Source organism: Equus quagga, chromosome 18, assembly GCF_021613505.1.
Source record: "Equus quagga isolate Etosha38 chromosome 18, UCLA_HA_Equagga_1.0, whole genome shotgun sequence".
Lineage (NCBI taxonomy): Eukaryota > Metazoa > Chordata > Mammalia > Perissodactyla > Equidae > Equus > Equus quagga.
This window is the reverse complement of record NC_060284.1, coordinates 41,046,335-41,059,772: the sequence shown is the minus strand read 5'-3', so window position 1 is coordinate 41,059,772 and position 13,438 is coordinate 41,046,335. Positions and strand designations below refer to the sequence as shown.

The following is a 13,438-nucleotide window of genomic DNA, read 5'->3' as shown; positions in this document are numbered from 1 at the left end:
GACCTTTAGGGCCTATCAAGGGCAAAAGTTAACCAGAAAAGTTAATTTCTTGGGATGGGGAAATGGGGTATTAGCCCACTGCCCTCTGGGGATTTGCGGAGCCAAAGGAGTCCTAAAAGCAGGGAAACTCCCAGGACCAGAAAAGAAGTGTTTTAGCCCAATGCTCCCAGATTTCCCAGTAGACTGAGGTGAGGCGAGGTGAGGGGCTGCCTGGACAGCCAAGTCACTGAAACCAGCACAAGCTGTGCTATTACCCACACCTAGGTTTGGATGCCAGGCCACGCACGAGAACCTGAGCTTATAAAGGCAACGCATCCAATCTCTCCAGGCCTCACCTATCTTCTTCTATAAAATGGACATAAAACCTACTTCATAAAGTTACCGTGAAACTTAAGTGGGAATAAATTAGCTAACATACATGAAATACCTAGACTATTACCTAGCACATCATAGGTGTTCAATAAATGTTAGTTTTATACCTCATTAACTTGTGACTGGCCCTTTGTCAGCTTGGGAAGAGAAAGTAAGGCATTATAAATTCATACCCTACACGTTTGCACTTTTTCCCTTCCGTTTTTTTACTGAAATGTCCTTTTAAAAAGTCCCAACCTTGCTTCAGCCGGATTAATGGGGAAATGTGATTTCCGACACCCAGGCAAGGGGCGGTAGAGGCTCAGCATCCGAAACAGCCATGCTGCGGAGGCCCCGGGCCGGAACCCGTCGGAACAGCTCTGGACTCCCCACCTGCCCGTAAAGTGCACATCACAGCTGGCGATCCCGTGATGGCCAGAGGCTGGGTCAGACCCTCGAGGCTCGTCCACCTCCTCCCGAGCCCCACCCCGCTCGATAACTTTACAGCAAGAATCCTACTCTCCCGGGGTAACCAGCGCCCCACTGCCCGGACGGTTGGCGCTCCTTCCGCCCTGACTGGCACTACTAACGGGCGCAGAGGCCAATTCCTGCCCCGCAGCACGCAGGCCACACTCCTGCCCCCGACTCGCCACGGGGTCTTTCCGCCCCGAACTCCAGGGACTTTAGAAGTCGCGCAGGCGCGTGGACCTCCGTACGCGCGACGCGAGGGGCGCAGAGGGTGGGGGCGGGGCCAGGGCGCTCACGTTGGCCCCGCCTACCTACGTCGGGTATAAAGCCAACCGGTTCGCAGTCTCCCTCTGCTCTTCGAAGGTGTGGTGTTGGTGTGAGCATGTCGTGCGAGTCGTCTATGGTTCTGGGTTATTGGGATATTCGCGGGGTGAGTGCCGTCTCAACGACTGCGCCGCTCGGTCAGGGAGACGGACGCGGAGCCGCCGGGGGCTCGGTCCGCGGTCGTCCAGAGAAGGGGCTGTACCCGGGAGCCACGCCTCCTTCGCCGCGTCGCGCCGGCGGTGCTCCCCGGCCGCGGAGGCCGACCCCGCTCCTGCCTCTGGGATCTGCGGCCCCGCGGAAAGGGTTGAGGACGGCGGGCCGGTCTCGGGGGACGCTTAACGAGCGCCCGGCAGGATGCACCGTCTCCGCGGCCCCGGCCTGGGGGACGTTGGCGGACGGGGGTTGGGGGCCGGCGGAAGCTGCGCAGGCGCTGACCTGGGCCTTTCTCTCCCAGCTGGCGCACGCCATCCGCATGCTCCTGGAGTACACGGATACATCCTATGAGGAGAAACGGTACACGTGCGGGGAAGGTAATGCGGCTCTGCGTCCCGGTGCGCCGGCGCACTAAACCGGGCAGGCCTTTCGACTGTCCCTTCTTGTGGCCTGAGGGTGGCATCACGCCAGAGTCGGGGGGACTTCTGCCCCAGTCACCTGGAGGCTCTCTGCTGTGTCCTGTGTGGGCAGAGAGGCATCCTTTATCTGGAGCTGGAGATTCTCCCCCTGCCATAGCCCAACCCCGTGTTAACCGTTCACCAAATAGGCCCCAGAGAGTAGATGGTTGAGCTTTTGGGGTCCGGAAGTGTGAGATATTGGAACTAGGTTATTTCATTAGATCGTTCCCTTCTCCTCGCATTAAGGAGGTTGGGTTCCACTTCCTTCTCTCTCTTACAGCTCCTGACTATGATAGAAGCCAATGGCTGGATGCGAAATTCAAGTTAGACCTGGCCTTTCCTAACGTAGGTGGCTTAAGGAGAAGAGTGGGCAGAAGGGAAGGCCTTCAAGTCTATCCTTGCTTCTTTCTTCTGGGGTCTAGAAGGAGCTAGAATAGGTGCTCTTAACCTGGATGGAATAGATAGAATTCAGGACGTGAATTTGGAACTTGAACTTGGTTGGAGAAAAAAATTACATTTTCGTTTCCACTAACTGAAAGTTAACAGTTCCTTCTATTGTGAATATAGGCAATAAGTGACGTTAGTTATTAGCCATGTCTGTGACTTTGTTACTAGTAGAAGTTGAGTATTTTCATATTATATTACGTGTGTTGTAGATATTGTAAATATTATTTACAGTCATCATACTTTGAAATTATAGTTATTACATGTTAGTAAATGCGTTAATAGGCACATATTACTCTCATAATTTTTTAATGTTTTATAAATTGTGTAAATGTATGTAATTTGCTTTCTGCATTTAAACACCTTATTCTCAGAAAGGATCCATGGCATGCACATACACATACACACAGGTTAAGAACCCCTGTCTAGAATCAGGTGGGGAGCTAATTCCTACCTTCTACTTATTTTCTTCTTTCTCCTAACTCAGCATCTTTTCTCTACTGTTTGCTTCCCTGTAAGTCTCGTTTTCCTCAGAAGAGAGAGTCAGGTGGTTCGTTTGACCTGTCCTTTTCCTTCTAGCTGCCCTACCTGATGGATGGGAAGAATAAGATCACCCAGAGCAATGCCATCTTGCGCTACATCGCTCGCAAGCACAATATGTGTGAGTGGGGTGGGGCTGGTGAGGGAGATCCGGCTGGTTGCTCACCTGGGAGTGGATAATGCCAAGAGTGCTTTCTTGTCATTTGGCCTACAGGTGGCGAGACTGAAGAAGAAAAGATTCGAGTGGACATCATGGAGAACCAAATTATGGATTTCCGCATGCAACTGACAAAACTCTGCTACAGCGCTGACCTTGTGAGTTTACTTAGCAGGCAGGCATCAACAAAAAGGGGCATTTAGGAACCCAAGGGTTAATTCTGCTCCATTCTGCTCCTGCTACCTTCTCACCAACCCAGTCTGTCAGAATAGGAAATAGAACTCTTCTTTTCTGGGGGTTTGTTTGTCACATAACTCTGGTGTTGACCCCTCTTCCTTTCCAAACCCCTCCTTTCCATCCTGCCATCGCTCCCTGAAGGTAGTGAGAGGAAGGCACTTGGGGAAGGGGCCACTAAGTCTCTGTCACTGGCTGGTGCCCTGATTAGCTATAAGGATGACAGCTATTCTCACTCTCTCTCTTTTTCCCTCTCTCCCAGGAAAAACTGAAGCCTCAGTACTTGGAACAGCTACCTGGACAACTGAAACAATTCTCCTTGTTCCTGGGGAAATTCTCATGGTTTGCAGGGGAAAAGGTAGGAAGGAAGGAAAGGAACAGGATACTTTTCTATCTCTGCAGATGTTAATGAACTCCCCACACCTGACTATCTTATTGTCTGTCTAGCTCACCTTTGTGGATTTCCTCACCTATGATGTCTTAGATCAGAACCGTATGTTTGAGCCCAGGTGCCTGGATGAATTTCCAAATCTGAAGGCTTTCATGTGCCGTTTTGAGGTGATGCTCCCTGCACCTTTGCCTTACAAAAACACTCACCGGCTCCCCTGAGCCCCAGGGGACCCCATTGTGGTAGATTCTTGCCCAACACTAGATTTTGCCTAAAGGGATCAATGGTCGGATACCTCTAAACCTTTAAGTCTTGGGAAAGGCCTGGGTTCTACACCATGAAGGCCCTGTCTACAAAAAGTGGGGAGCGGGAGCAGGCAGCATGTGAATGTCACTGTTTTGGAGTGGGTCTGTTGGACTGAGTGAGAGTCTTTGTAAGATTTGGTATGCTTTCCCTTCAGGCGTTGGAGAAAATAGCTGCCTACATGCAGTCTGACCGCTTCTTCAAGACGCCCATCAACAACAAGATGGCCCATTGGGGCAACAAGAGAATATGTTGAGCAGGAGGCAGACTTGCTCTGCTTGTTTTGTTCCATCCCGTCCCTAAGGGCCCTGTACTCCGTCTTCTCTTTTCAATAAATAGCACTTAGGCTGCTGGTGTCTAGCTGGATTTCTTTTGGGTGTAGGGGCTGGAGGAGAAACAGTAAGGGTATGTGGAGAATTACCAAGATCTGAGTTCAATCACTGCAACATTGACATCCGCCACCCCCAGCTGTGTTCAATGGCTAGGGGTTCTTGCAGAAGCCTTGTTGAGTGAGTACTAGAAATAAAGGTGAGCTCGCACAGTTGTAGAGAACAGGTGTATTAAATGGGACTAGAGCCCCTATAAACACCTGGTGAACATATCAAGTAAAACTGTGTGGTACTGGGGACTTCACAGAACTGGAGTTCAGAAACAGACCCTTGTATGTGGTACTTTAGTGTGATGAAGATCGTATTTCACACTGGCGGGCTAACCAACAAATAGCATTGAACAATTACCAATTAAAAATAATAGAACCCTTCCTCATACCATTCACTAAAATTAATTCATCTGGAAGGTAAGGCCCAATGTTAAGTAGCAAGCTGTAAAAGTATTAATGAAAATGTAAAAATGTTTTTGATCATAGGGTAGGAAAAGATTCTCTAAATAAGACATAAAAATTGCAAATTGAACAGTACCAAATTCTAAAAGTTATCTGTGATAAGGCACAAATAAGCAAAATTAAATGACAGATGGGATAAAAACAAAGGCCTGGTGTAAAGACTTATGTAAAGAACTACAATAAATGACTAACACAACTCAGTTTTAAAAAATTGACCAAAAAACCATGAATGAATAATTTACAGAAAGAGAAATATTGATGGCCAAAAAAGAATGTTAAAAAGATGTTTATAATCCAAGGAACTGCAAATTACACCATGAGAGACCATTATTCCACCTATCGGATGAACAAAAAGTAAGTTTATAAAGTGTCGGCAAGGCTTAGGAAGGTGATGTGCATTTCCTACGGGTGAACTTGTAAAGTGGTATAGCTACTTTGGAGGATAGTTTGTCAGTCTCTTCTGAAAGTCAGATCATATCCTGTGACCTAATAATTCCATCCTATTAATAACTCACCCATATACCTAAGGTATATACCAAGATTGTGGTATTGTTGGTAATGTTACCACACAAAGGGCACGATCTGCTTGCCGCAAGATGAAAGCCACTCATCAAGAGGCAAGATGGTGGCAGAGAAAAGACATTTGGTTAAGCAGTGAGCTGGCAAATCAAAATGGGGGACTCGTGTCCTAAAGAACCATCTTAAGGAAGACACAGAATCTTGAAGCAGTTATATAGGCTAGTGGGTTATAGGAGAGATGGTTAGGAATGTTGACCCTCTAGTATTACAGACTGGGAGTGGACACACCAGGTCTTTCAGTTGTCATTGATGATGGCCATCAGCATAGACACTGTCCAGGCAGCATCACCTTCGTAAGGAACTCAAAAGGACAAAGTTACTGTCATCGCAGCTAGGAGGTATATACACAAGCAGGGGTCATGAAATGTACAGAGTAGGTAGACAGATCTCCTGGAGGGGGCAGATCCAGCAGGGTTAGTTAGTTAGAGGTCATTCAAAGTTACAATATGATTTCTACAATATGGCTTCCCTTATGTCAACCTTGTGTTGACCTGGTATTAGTAATAACAAATAAGTGGAAATTATGTAAATGCCTATCAATACAAGGAATACCATGAGACAATTTGAGATTCAACTGTATGAACTAACATGGAATGATCCCCAAGACACATTGCTGAATTTTTTACATTAGGTTGCAGATTAGTATGTTCAGTATGACATCTCTTATGTTTTAAAAAGGGAAATCATGCAGTAAGCATTTTCTGCAGATAGATTTATGTATGTGAATGCATAGAAAAAGTTCTGCAAGGACAAACCAAATGATATCAAGGCTTACTTCAGGCAAATCAGAGAAAGGCCCAGGCTCCAGAATGGAAGTAAAAGGAGACCCTAGAGATAGGCTAAGGACATTTTTCTTTTTTAACTAGGAGAATGTATTCATGTGTTACTGTGTAATAGAAGCTTGTTTTAAGAAAAGAAAGCAAACTTAAGGGAAACCGACTCCTGTGGAGATTGAATTGGCACCACTCTCCAATTGCAGAGCAAAGTCTTTGAGTAGTTTCCAGCCTAAGACAGTGACCTGAGGGCCAGATTGCTGCCCACTGTGGACCAGGAGCCAAGGATCCCTCTAGGGAGGGAGGGCCAGAGGGCCTGAATGTCTGGGATGCCCAGTGATGTTAGGAGGGCTGCCTCAGGAGGAATTAGTACAGATACGTGATACTAAGCAGACAGTTCAACAGCCACCTTTTGCCAGCTCTGGTAGCAGTAGTCAGGTATTCAGGCCAGTATCTTCAGTATGGGGAGCCTGTGGCCAGAAGAGGTGTAAAGCTGAGAGTTCCTCTGCAACCTGGTAACTATGGACATGAATTTCCATAGTGTGAGTGAGTGAAGTGTGCCCTAAGAGAAGGCCTTGTGGATCTAAGGGAGGCCAGAGAAGCTGAGGATGCCTGTCTGACTAGATAGAGGCTATGACCAGAACTCAGAAAGGGAATGTATTATTTATTGCTGTGTGACAATACTACCACCAATTTAGCAGCTTAAAACAATACACATTGTCTCAGATTGTCTGTGGGTTAGGAGTCTGGGTACAGCTTTACAGGGCTCTCCGCTTCAGGGTCTCATCTGTAAGCTGTTGTCAGTGTGTCAGCCAGGGCTATGATCTCATCTCAAGGCTCAACTGGAAAAGGATCTGCTTTCGAGTTCATGTAATTGTTGATAAAATTCAGTTCTTTATGACCTATTGGCCAGAGGGCTTCAGGTTCTTGCTGGCTGTCAGCCGGAGGCCACTCTTGGCTCCTTGCTTCATCAAACCCAGTAAGGGGGAGAGTCTCCTGGAAAGAGAGACACTATAGTCCTATGTAATGTAACCATGGAAACAATATCCCATCACCTTTGCTGTATTCCATTAGAAGCAAATCACAGGACCTGCCCACACTCAAGAAGACAGGATTTCACAAGGGCATGAGGACCACAGGTGGGATTATGGGGGCCATCTTAGAGTCTGTTCACCACAGGGAAGAGAGCATGGAAACAAGAAATTGGCCCTTCAGTCCTCTGAGAAAAGAATCCCGGGAAAGACAGATGACAGAAGAGAACAACATGGCAATTGGAAAGGAGAAGTTTAAAAAGCATAGGTCTGTATTGCACACGAATTCCAGAGAGAAAGACTACAGGCAAATCATATGTTCCAACTTTTCTAGTTACTATGTTTGTTAGTAAAAATCCACTTAACAGTTTTCGAAAACCAAGGACCTTACTGGCCCAGAAAGCAGGGAAGGCCACTGAGAGGAACAGATCCATTCACAGAACTACAGATGTGGTTTCCCCAGGCTCTAAATCCGCCCCACCTCTAATTCTGACATAGGCCAAGAAGAGAAGGCTGTCGCAATGGTTCCTTCAAGCAAGGAGGGGAAGTGCATGTCCTGTCATCCCAGAGGCAGAGGCCACAGAAATGTTGAGAAATTAGTATACCAGTGATGGGTTTGTGCAAGTAGCATCAATAACAGCTTTTCCAGAAAACAAACTTGCGATAGGTACATTAAATTTGGTGGAGCACTTCCTCAAAATGTATAAGGGTAACTCGTTGTACTCATTGTTGAAGGTTAGGCAACTTAATTAAGGCATTTCCAGTTCAGAAGGAAATGTATTATGTGATTCAAGAAAAATTCATTGTAGAGTTATTTCATTGAGAGAAAGGGTGGAGTAGGGGGCACTGATGTGTATGGACATGGATCCCCCTTTAAAGCAAGCTTAAGGGCTTATGAGAACACCAGGACTTCCAACAGAAAGCACACATTCCTTCTCCTTCAGCTCCAAGACTAGATGGAGCAATGAGCTCCAATAAAAAGAAATTTAGAGAATTCAGAGAGTTGGCAGGGGAGAGGGAAGGAATTGACCTGTAGTGAGTGATTTGTCTAATGTGCAAATTTGCTCAGGTCACCCCCCTGCTTAAATACACTTGACGGCTTCTTAGGCCTCCAGAAAAAGGCAATCTCCACCAGTTTACAAGATCCTTCATAATCTGTCTTCTGCTTTCGTGATCTGGCTTTCTCCTTGCTAGGGCCAAACTGGAATGAAACATTTCTGAAAACCAACAAAGATGGGCTCTTAGTGTTCTTTGGGGATTTTCTGTGGAAATAATTATAGGTGACTGATTCGTAGCATTTAAATCCAGAAGAAAAGATTCACTGGATGTGTGTATACTTGATTTTCAAATGAACAGCTGCTGCTGTGTGGCCCCACATGGAGAAGAGGGCCAACCTAAGGTGATTAGAAGGGAGTGTTTTCAATGGTGCAGATGGATGGGAACAGAACAAACAGGATAATCTTCCTATTGTGTTAGAAGTTTGAAGGAAACTGAGAATAGCTCTCTATTTTAGCTTCTATGGTGTAATGTTTCCAATTGTATTAACAGATTTTTTTATTTGGAGGAAGATTAGCCCTGAGCTAACATCTGTACCCATCTTCCTCTATTTTACATGCGGAACACCTGCCACAGCATGGCTTGACAGGCAGTGTGTAGGTCCGCACCCGAGTTCTGAACTGGTGAAGCCCGGGCCGCTGAAGCAGAGAGCACGAACTTAACCACTACGCCACTGGGCTGGCTTCAACAGATATTTTTTTGAACACTGACTGAAACCGTATCTGCTTTCTTCCAAAATTATGTTTCAAATGGGAAAAGAACTGGAAGAAGGTAGGAACTGCAGGGCGGCTGTTGGGTCTTCTGGACAGGACTAGCCTTATGGGGGTAAATGTATGTTTAGTTCTAGTAGATATCACTGGTATTTCAAAGTGGTTGTCCCACCAACAATGAATGACAGTGCCAGATACTCCACAAATTCAAGAACAATTGTCAGTCCTTTTGATTTAGCCTATGTGGGTATGTAATAGGATCTATGTGTATAACTCCCCCAATATCTAATGATGTTGAGGACCTTTTCATATGCTTATTGCCCACCTGGATATTCTCTTTGGGGAAATAACTGTTCAAGACTTGGCCCTTTTTTCATGGGATCTGTGTTTGGATAAATTATTTTTGCATAAGAGTCCTTTAGTGATTTCAGTATTTTCTCCCAGTTGAGCCTTGCCTGAATACTAGACCCACAAGTCAGCAACTATTTATGGTGGCATGGTTTGGGAACTCCTCAGCTACTAGAATCTTCCTCTTAAGCAGCTAACTCTACAGTGTGATTTAAAATTACTTCCAGAGGATGCAATGCAGATGGAGGAATGGTGACTATTCAATGGCCTGAAGGAAACCTATGCTTAGAAATGTTCCTGGGAGGGTATGAAGTGGGAACACATCAGCCCTTAAGTCCCCATGTAGACTCTGGACTTGCAATGGCAAGAAGAACCTAAAAGTTCCTTAAGTTTAAAAAAAAAAGGTCATCTATAAAGAGATCGAGTCAGACTGGCATCACCCTTCTCATCAGCAATGGTGAACTCTAGAAGCTGTCAGTAATTCCATCACATGTCTGAAGGTCTACGTCCTAGAAGTCTAGATGCAGCCAAAGTATTAGTTCAGTGTATACTAGGTGAGACATTTTCAGACATGCAAGGACTAAAGACATTTAAATCACAGGTACCTAGGAAAATGGAGTAAGCAAGAAACAAGGTCCCAATGACAGCTGTGAAGCAAGCCAGGGGAAGGCGCTTGAAGGTATCTGAGAAAAGAGTAGAGATACGATCCTAGAGACCTTACACAAGTGATGAAGCCAGACGATGGAGAAGGGAAAGGAATCCTGGTTCTCTCCACTGGGAATTCCCACCACCTCTGGGCCCACCTCACTAAGACACACAGCTCTGCACAGCCATGAGCCCTCAATAATGGAGGATGGACGAAGGAGAGATCCAGGCCCAGAGGGAGGCCTCCCTTCCACAGACAGCCCAAGGAGGCTTCCTGTGTATGGGTGTCAGAAACAGGAACGAGGAGTCTCAGAACACCTTCCAACCACACAGGATGCCCATGGACTCAGCCACTGCCAGCATCACCACTCAGACCGTCAGAAGCAGCAGGGCCAGCTGGAGACTTCAGGTGGCCAGGAGAGAATAAGACAAGACACAGCAGGTGTGATTAAGGCTTTACTGGGGACCAGGCATGGCTGGACAGGGACAAGCTGGGGGAGCAAGGCCAGGACACCAGGACAATACTGGCGTTCAGAACAGTGCCGGGAGCTCAGGGCTGAGCTCTACAGACCAGGGGTCTGCTTGGGGACCTCAAACAGAGCAACCACTGAAGGGAGGACAGTCTGGTTGACTTTAGTTCATGAAGGATAATGCTGGGGGGACTTTGCTGAAGAAATGTAGGGAACTGAAGCTCTCAATGGCCTGGTTGGATGTGGGATAGGGGTAGGGAAAGAAGCCAAATGAAAGACCTGAGTGGGGGTGAAGGGAAAGAAAAGAGGGACTAAAGAACAAGAGGGGTGACTCTGTGAGTGAAGGAGGGTCCAGTTGTTCTCCAGGGCCCCAGGGCAGCAATCAGAGCACTGGCTCCTCGTTCCCATCTCCTGGCCATACACAGTTTTACTTGTTGCCCCACACAGCAATCTTTAGAAACAGAGGCTTTGGGAGGAAGCGGCTGGTCTTCATGTAGGCAGAGATCTTCTTCAGGCCCTGAGGGTGAGGAAAAAGAAGGTCAGATCCCAGGGACTGCTGCCCCACGGGGCTCAGGCACAGCCGCTCCAGGCACAGTGAATGCAGGACCCTGGTAAAGCCCTTCCTTGGGGGCTTAAGTGTTGGAGCATTACACAGTCTTTCTGGGGTCCCCAGCTCTGGAAGGTCAACTCATCCAATTTCCTGGAACTAACGTGCCCTCTCAATAGTTGACACCACTGCCGGAGACTCTGCACTGCCAGGAGCTGCATAGCCACCAGGGATACAATATAACTACAGAATCTCCATACAACTACCTACAGGATACGATCTACTCTCACCACGTATCACGAGGGAAACTGAGGCACACATAGGGGAAGCACCTTCCTCATGCTCACACAGCCAGTAAGCGGGAGGGCTGGAATGCAGCCTGGCTCTCCCTCCAGTTCTCTGCTCTTTCTGCCACGCTCCCCTCCTCTCCTCCCCACAGGAGGCCCTGTCCTCCCTGTCTGCACAAACATTCCCCTTTTGCAGAGGGAGGTGCCTGGCTTCCCAGGCTTTGCTCACAGAGGGACCCCTAGCAGAACAAAGGAGCTCAGAATGTGCCTGTGCAGCTTAGAAGAGGCCACATCTCACCCAATGACTCAGCAAAACCTCAGTGAAAGCTGATAGGAGGATGTGGAGCAGTGAAGCCAGGCCAGACTCTAATCATTCCTCTTAAAGGAGAAAGTCCATTTGCTGGCCTCTTATCTGGGCCCAATCTCACTGGACCCCAGCCTACCTCATTCCAGTCCTGCTGCAGCCAACTAGGCAATATGACACGTACGTGTCTTTGGGCACCATCGTCTCACATAGACAGTGTCCAGTAAGTTCTAAAGGATCCAAAGATGCTGGCACTGTCTGTACCCAATGGGCAAGGCCCCACAAGCTGCAGGCTGCAGCCTCCGCTGTCCTCCATCCCTCCCTGTCAATCATTCATCCCAGCAATTGCCAAATCCCCAAGGCCCGGCAGCCTGGACCAGAACCAGAGCTGATGAGAACTAGCTGATGAAGCAGATTTCACTATGGGGAATGGGAAAGGAAAACAGATTGTGGGCTGAGAAACCTGTTGCACTAATGCCTCAAATTCGCAAATCTGTAATTAAGCAGACGTGCTGCTCTCCAATGAGTGGACTAATCATGACTCCAATAAGTGGACCCATGATGAGCTGTGAGGGGGGTCCTGGCTGTGCTCCTCCAGCAGCCAGCTGGTCCCGCATGTACCACACAGCCTCGTTCCTGTAGTTCTCCAAGTGCACTGAGCCCCAGGAGGCTGAGCTCCAGGCCTGGGTCACCTTTGCAGCCCCACTGTGCCTGACACAGTGCCTCATACACAGGAGAAGATCTGATCAGTGAAGGTGATCTAACATAAACGTACTACCCCATCGCTGAGGCAGAATCTTGGGTAAGTAGTTGGAAGAAGGAAAAGGAGATGGGGGGAAGGTAGTGCCCCAAACAGAAGACAACAAGATAAACTCCTTCCATAGGGGCACCCACACGTGGACTCAAATCCCAGGGCCAACTACAGCCTTGGAATCTCAGAACTACCCACAACAAGGATCTGATACCTGCCAAGGTTTCTGCAGATCAAGAGTAAATACTGTCTGTGTCTCTGGTGCTTCATATCAAGCCTACTGTGTCTCAACTTCACTAATGCCAGCTACAGACAGACCCCTGAACGCGCTCCTTCATCCACGTTGTCCTCAGCTGTGTCACCGAGGCTGGGAAAGGACCTGGGCCTTCGCTCTTTGGCACAGGAAAGCAAGAGCCACTGACTGCTGCCCATGGAAGCCAGACACTGACAAGGAGCCCAGCACAGCCTGTCCTGCCTCTGTGACCTTGAGCAAATTACTTATCCTTTCAGCCTCAGTTTCGCTGTCTGTAACATTCCAGCAGGAATGTGAAAAGGTTACATAGGACCCATTGTATGGAAAATCGTGACCACAGATCCTGACATAATGCAAGTCCTCAATTAATGATAGTTACATTCATTTTGGCTCCAGGACTAGGAAAGCATCAAGGAGAAAAGGAAAGACAAAAGAGATGTAAATAGAAGGAGGATTAGTGAAATCACCTCAAAGCGGGCTATGAAGTCCTTCAGGTTTGGGAACGCATCCAGGCACTTGGGCTCGAACATACGAAGTCGATCAAGGAGGTCATAAGCAAGGAAATCCACAAAGGTGATCTGCAGACAGGCGAAGGAAATGGGTACCAAACTCTGGGAAGAATGACAACTCCCCATCCACAGCCTTCCTCCTTACCTTGTCCCCTGCAAACCAAGGCCTCTTCCCTAGAAACTGTGAGAAGAGCTTCATTGTTTCAGGAAGCGCCTCCAAGTACTCAGGCTTCAGTTTCTCCTGAGGCACAAAACAGCTGTCACCACCCTCAGACACAGACGCCCTCGGCAGGGGGACAGGCCTCCCTAGGGCTGCATATGATCCCCAGCTTCCATGGGTGAGCAGCCATGTGCCCTGTGATGAGAGCTGGGTTGGTTCCCAGACTATGAGTTAACCTACCCTGCGGTCATTAGACTCCTGCTGGGAACCACCTCCCATCTGTGGGAGGCAATGGGAAGGCAGAAATCAATGCCACACTGTCCCTGCAGCTGTCACCACTCATCTCCAACCACC

At 47.8% G+C, this 13,438-nt stretch overlaps 2 protein-coding genes across 2 annotated transcripts; one reads left to right on the top strand and one right to left on the bottom strand.

Annotated features, from left to right (window-relative positions):
* Positions 1 to 1,092: 1,092 nt before the first annotated feature.
* Positions 1,093 to 4,170, top strand: GSTM3 (glutathione S-transferase mu 3). The gene is made up of 8 exons (XM_046645513.1): positions 1,093 to 1,249; positions 1,598 to 1,673; positions 2,035 to 2,099; positions 2,778 to 2,859; positions 2,953 to 3,053; positions 3,392 to 3,487; positions 3,577 to 3,687; positions 3,978 to 4,170. The coding sequence occupies exons 1-8, from the start codon at positions 1,202 to 1,204 to the stop codon at positions 4,074 to 4,076; spliced, it is 678 nt and encodes a 225-aa protein (XP_046501469.1). The 5' UTR covers positions 1,093 to 1,201; the 3' UTR covers positions 4,077 to 4,170.
* A 6,076-nt stretch (positions 4,171 to 10,246) lies between these two features.
* LOC124229730 (glutathione S-transferase Mu 1-like) lies at positions 10,247 to 13,244 on the bottom strand. Its single transcript, XM_046645090.1, has 3 exons — positions 13,070 to 13,244; positions 12,883 to 12,993; positions 10,247 to 10,790 (listed from the first exon to the last, which is right to left on the bottom strand). The coding sequence occupies exons 1-3, from the start codon at positions 13,121 to 13,123 to the stop codon at positions 10,701 to 10,703; spliced, it is 255 nt and encodes an 84-aa protein (XP_046501046.1). The 5' UTR covers positions 13,124 to 13,244; the 3' UTR covers positions 10,247 to 10,700.
* Positions 13,245 to 13,438: the final 194 nt, after the last annotated feature.

Excerpts from the sequence above, each read along its gene's own strand:
- GSTM3 (XM_046645513.1), top strand. The coding sequence starts at position 1,202 with ATGTCGTGCGAGTCGTCTATGGTTCTGGGTTATTGGGATATTCGCGGG. Across the intron at positions 1,674-2,034 it reads ACGGTACACGTGCGGGGAAG|CTCCTGACTATGATAGAAGC; the intron begins GTAATGCGGCTC and ends TCTCTCTTACAG. Across the intron at positions 3,488-3,576 it reads CATGGTTTGCAGGGGAAAAG|CTCACCTTTGTGGATTTCCT; the intron begins GTAGGAAGGAAG and ends TTGTCTGTCTAG.
- LOC124229730 (XM_046645090.1), bottom strand. The coding sequence starts at position 13,123 with ATGAAGCTCTTCTCACAGTTTCTAGGGAAGAGGCCTTGGTTTGCAGGG. Across the intron at positions 12,994-13,069 it reads CTTGGTTTGCAGGGGACAAG|ATCACCTTTGTGGATTTCCT; the intron begins GTAAGGAGGAAG and ends GCCTGTCTGCAG. Across the intron at positions 10,791-12,882 it reads ACTTCATAGCCCGCTTTGAG|GGCCTGAAGAAGATCTCTGC; the intron begins GTGATTTCACTA and ends CCTCACCCTCAG.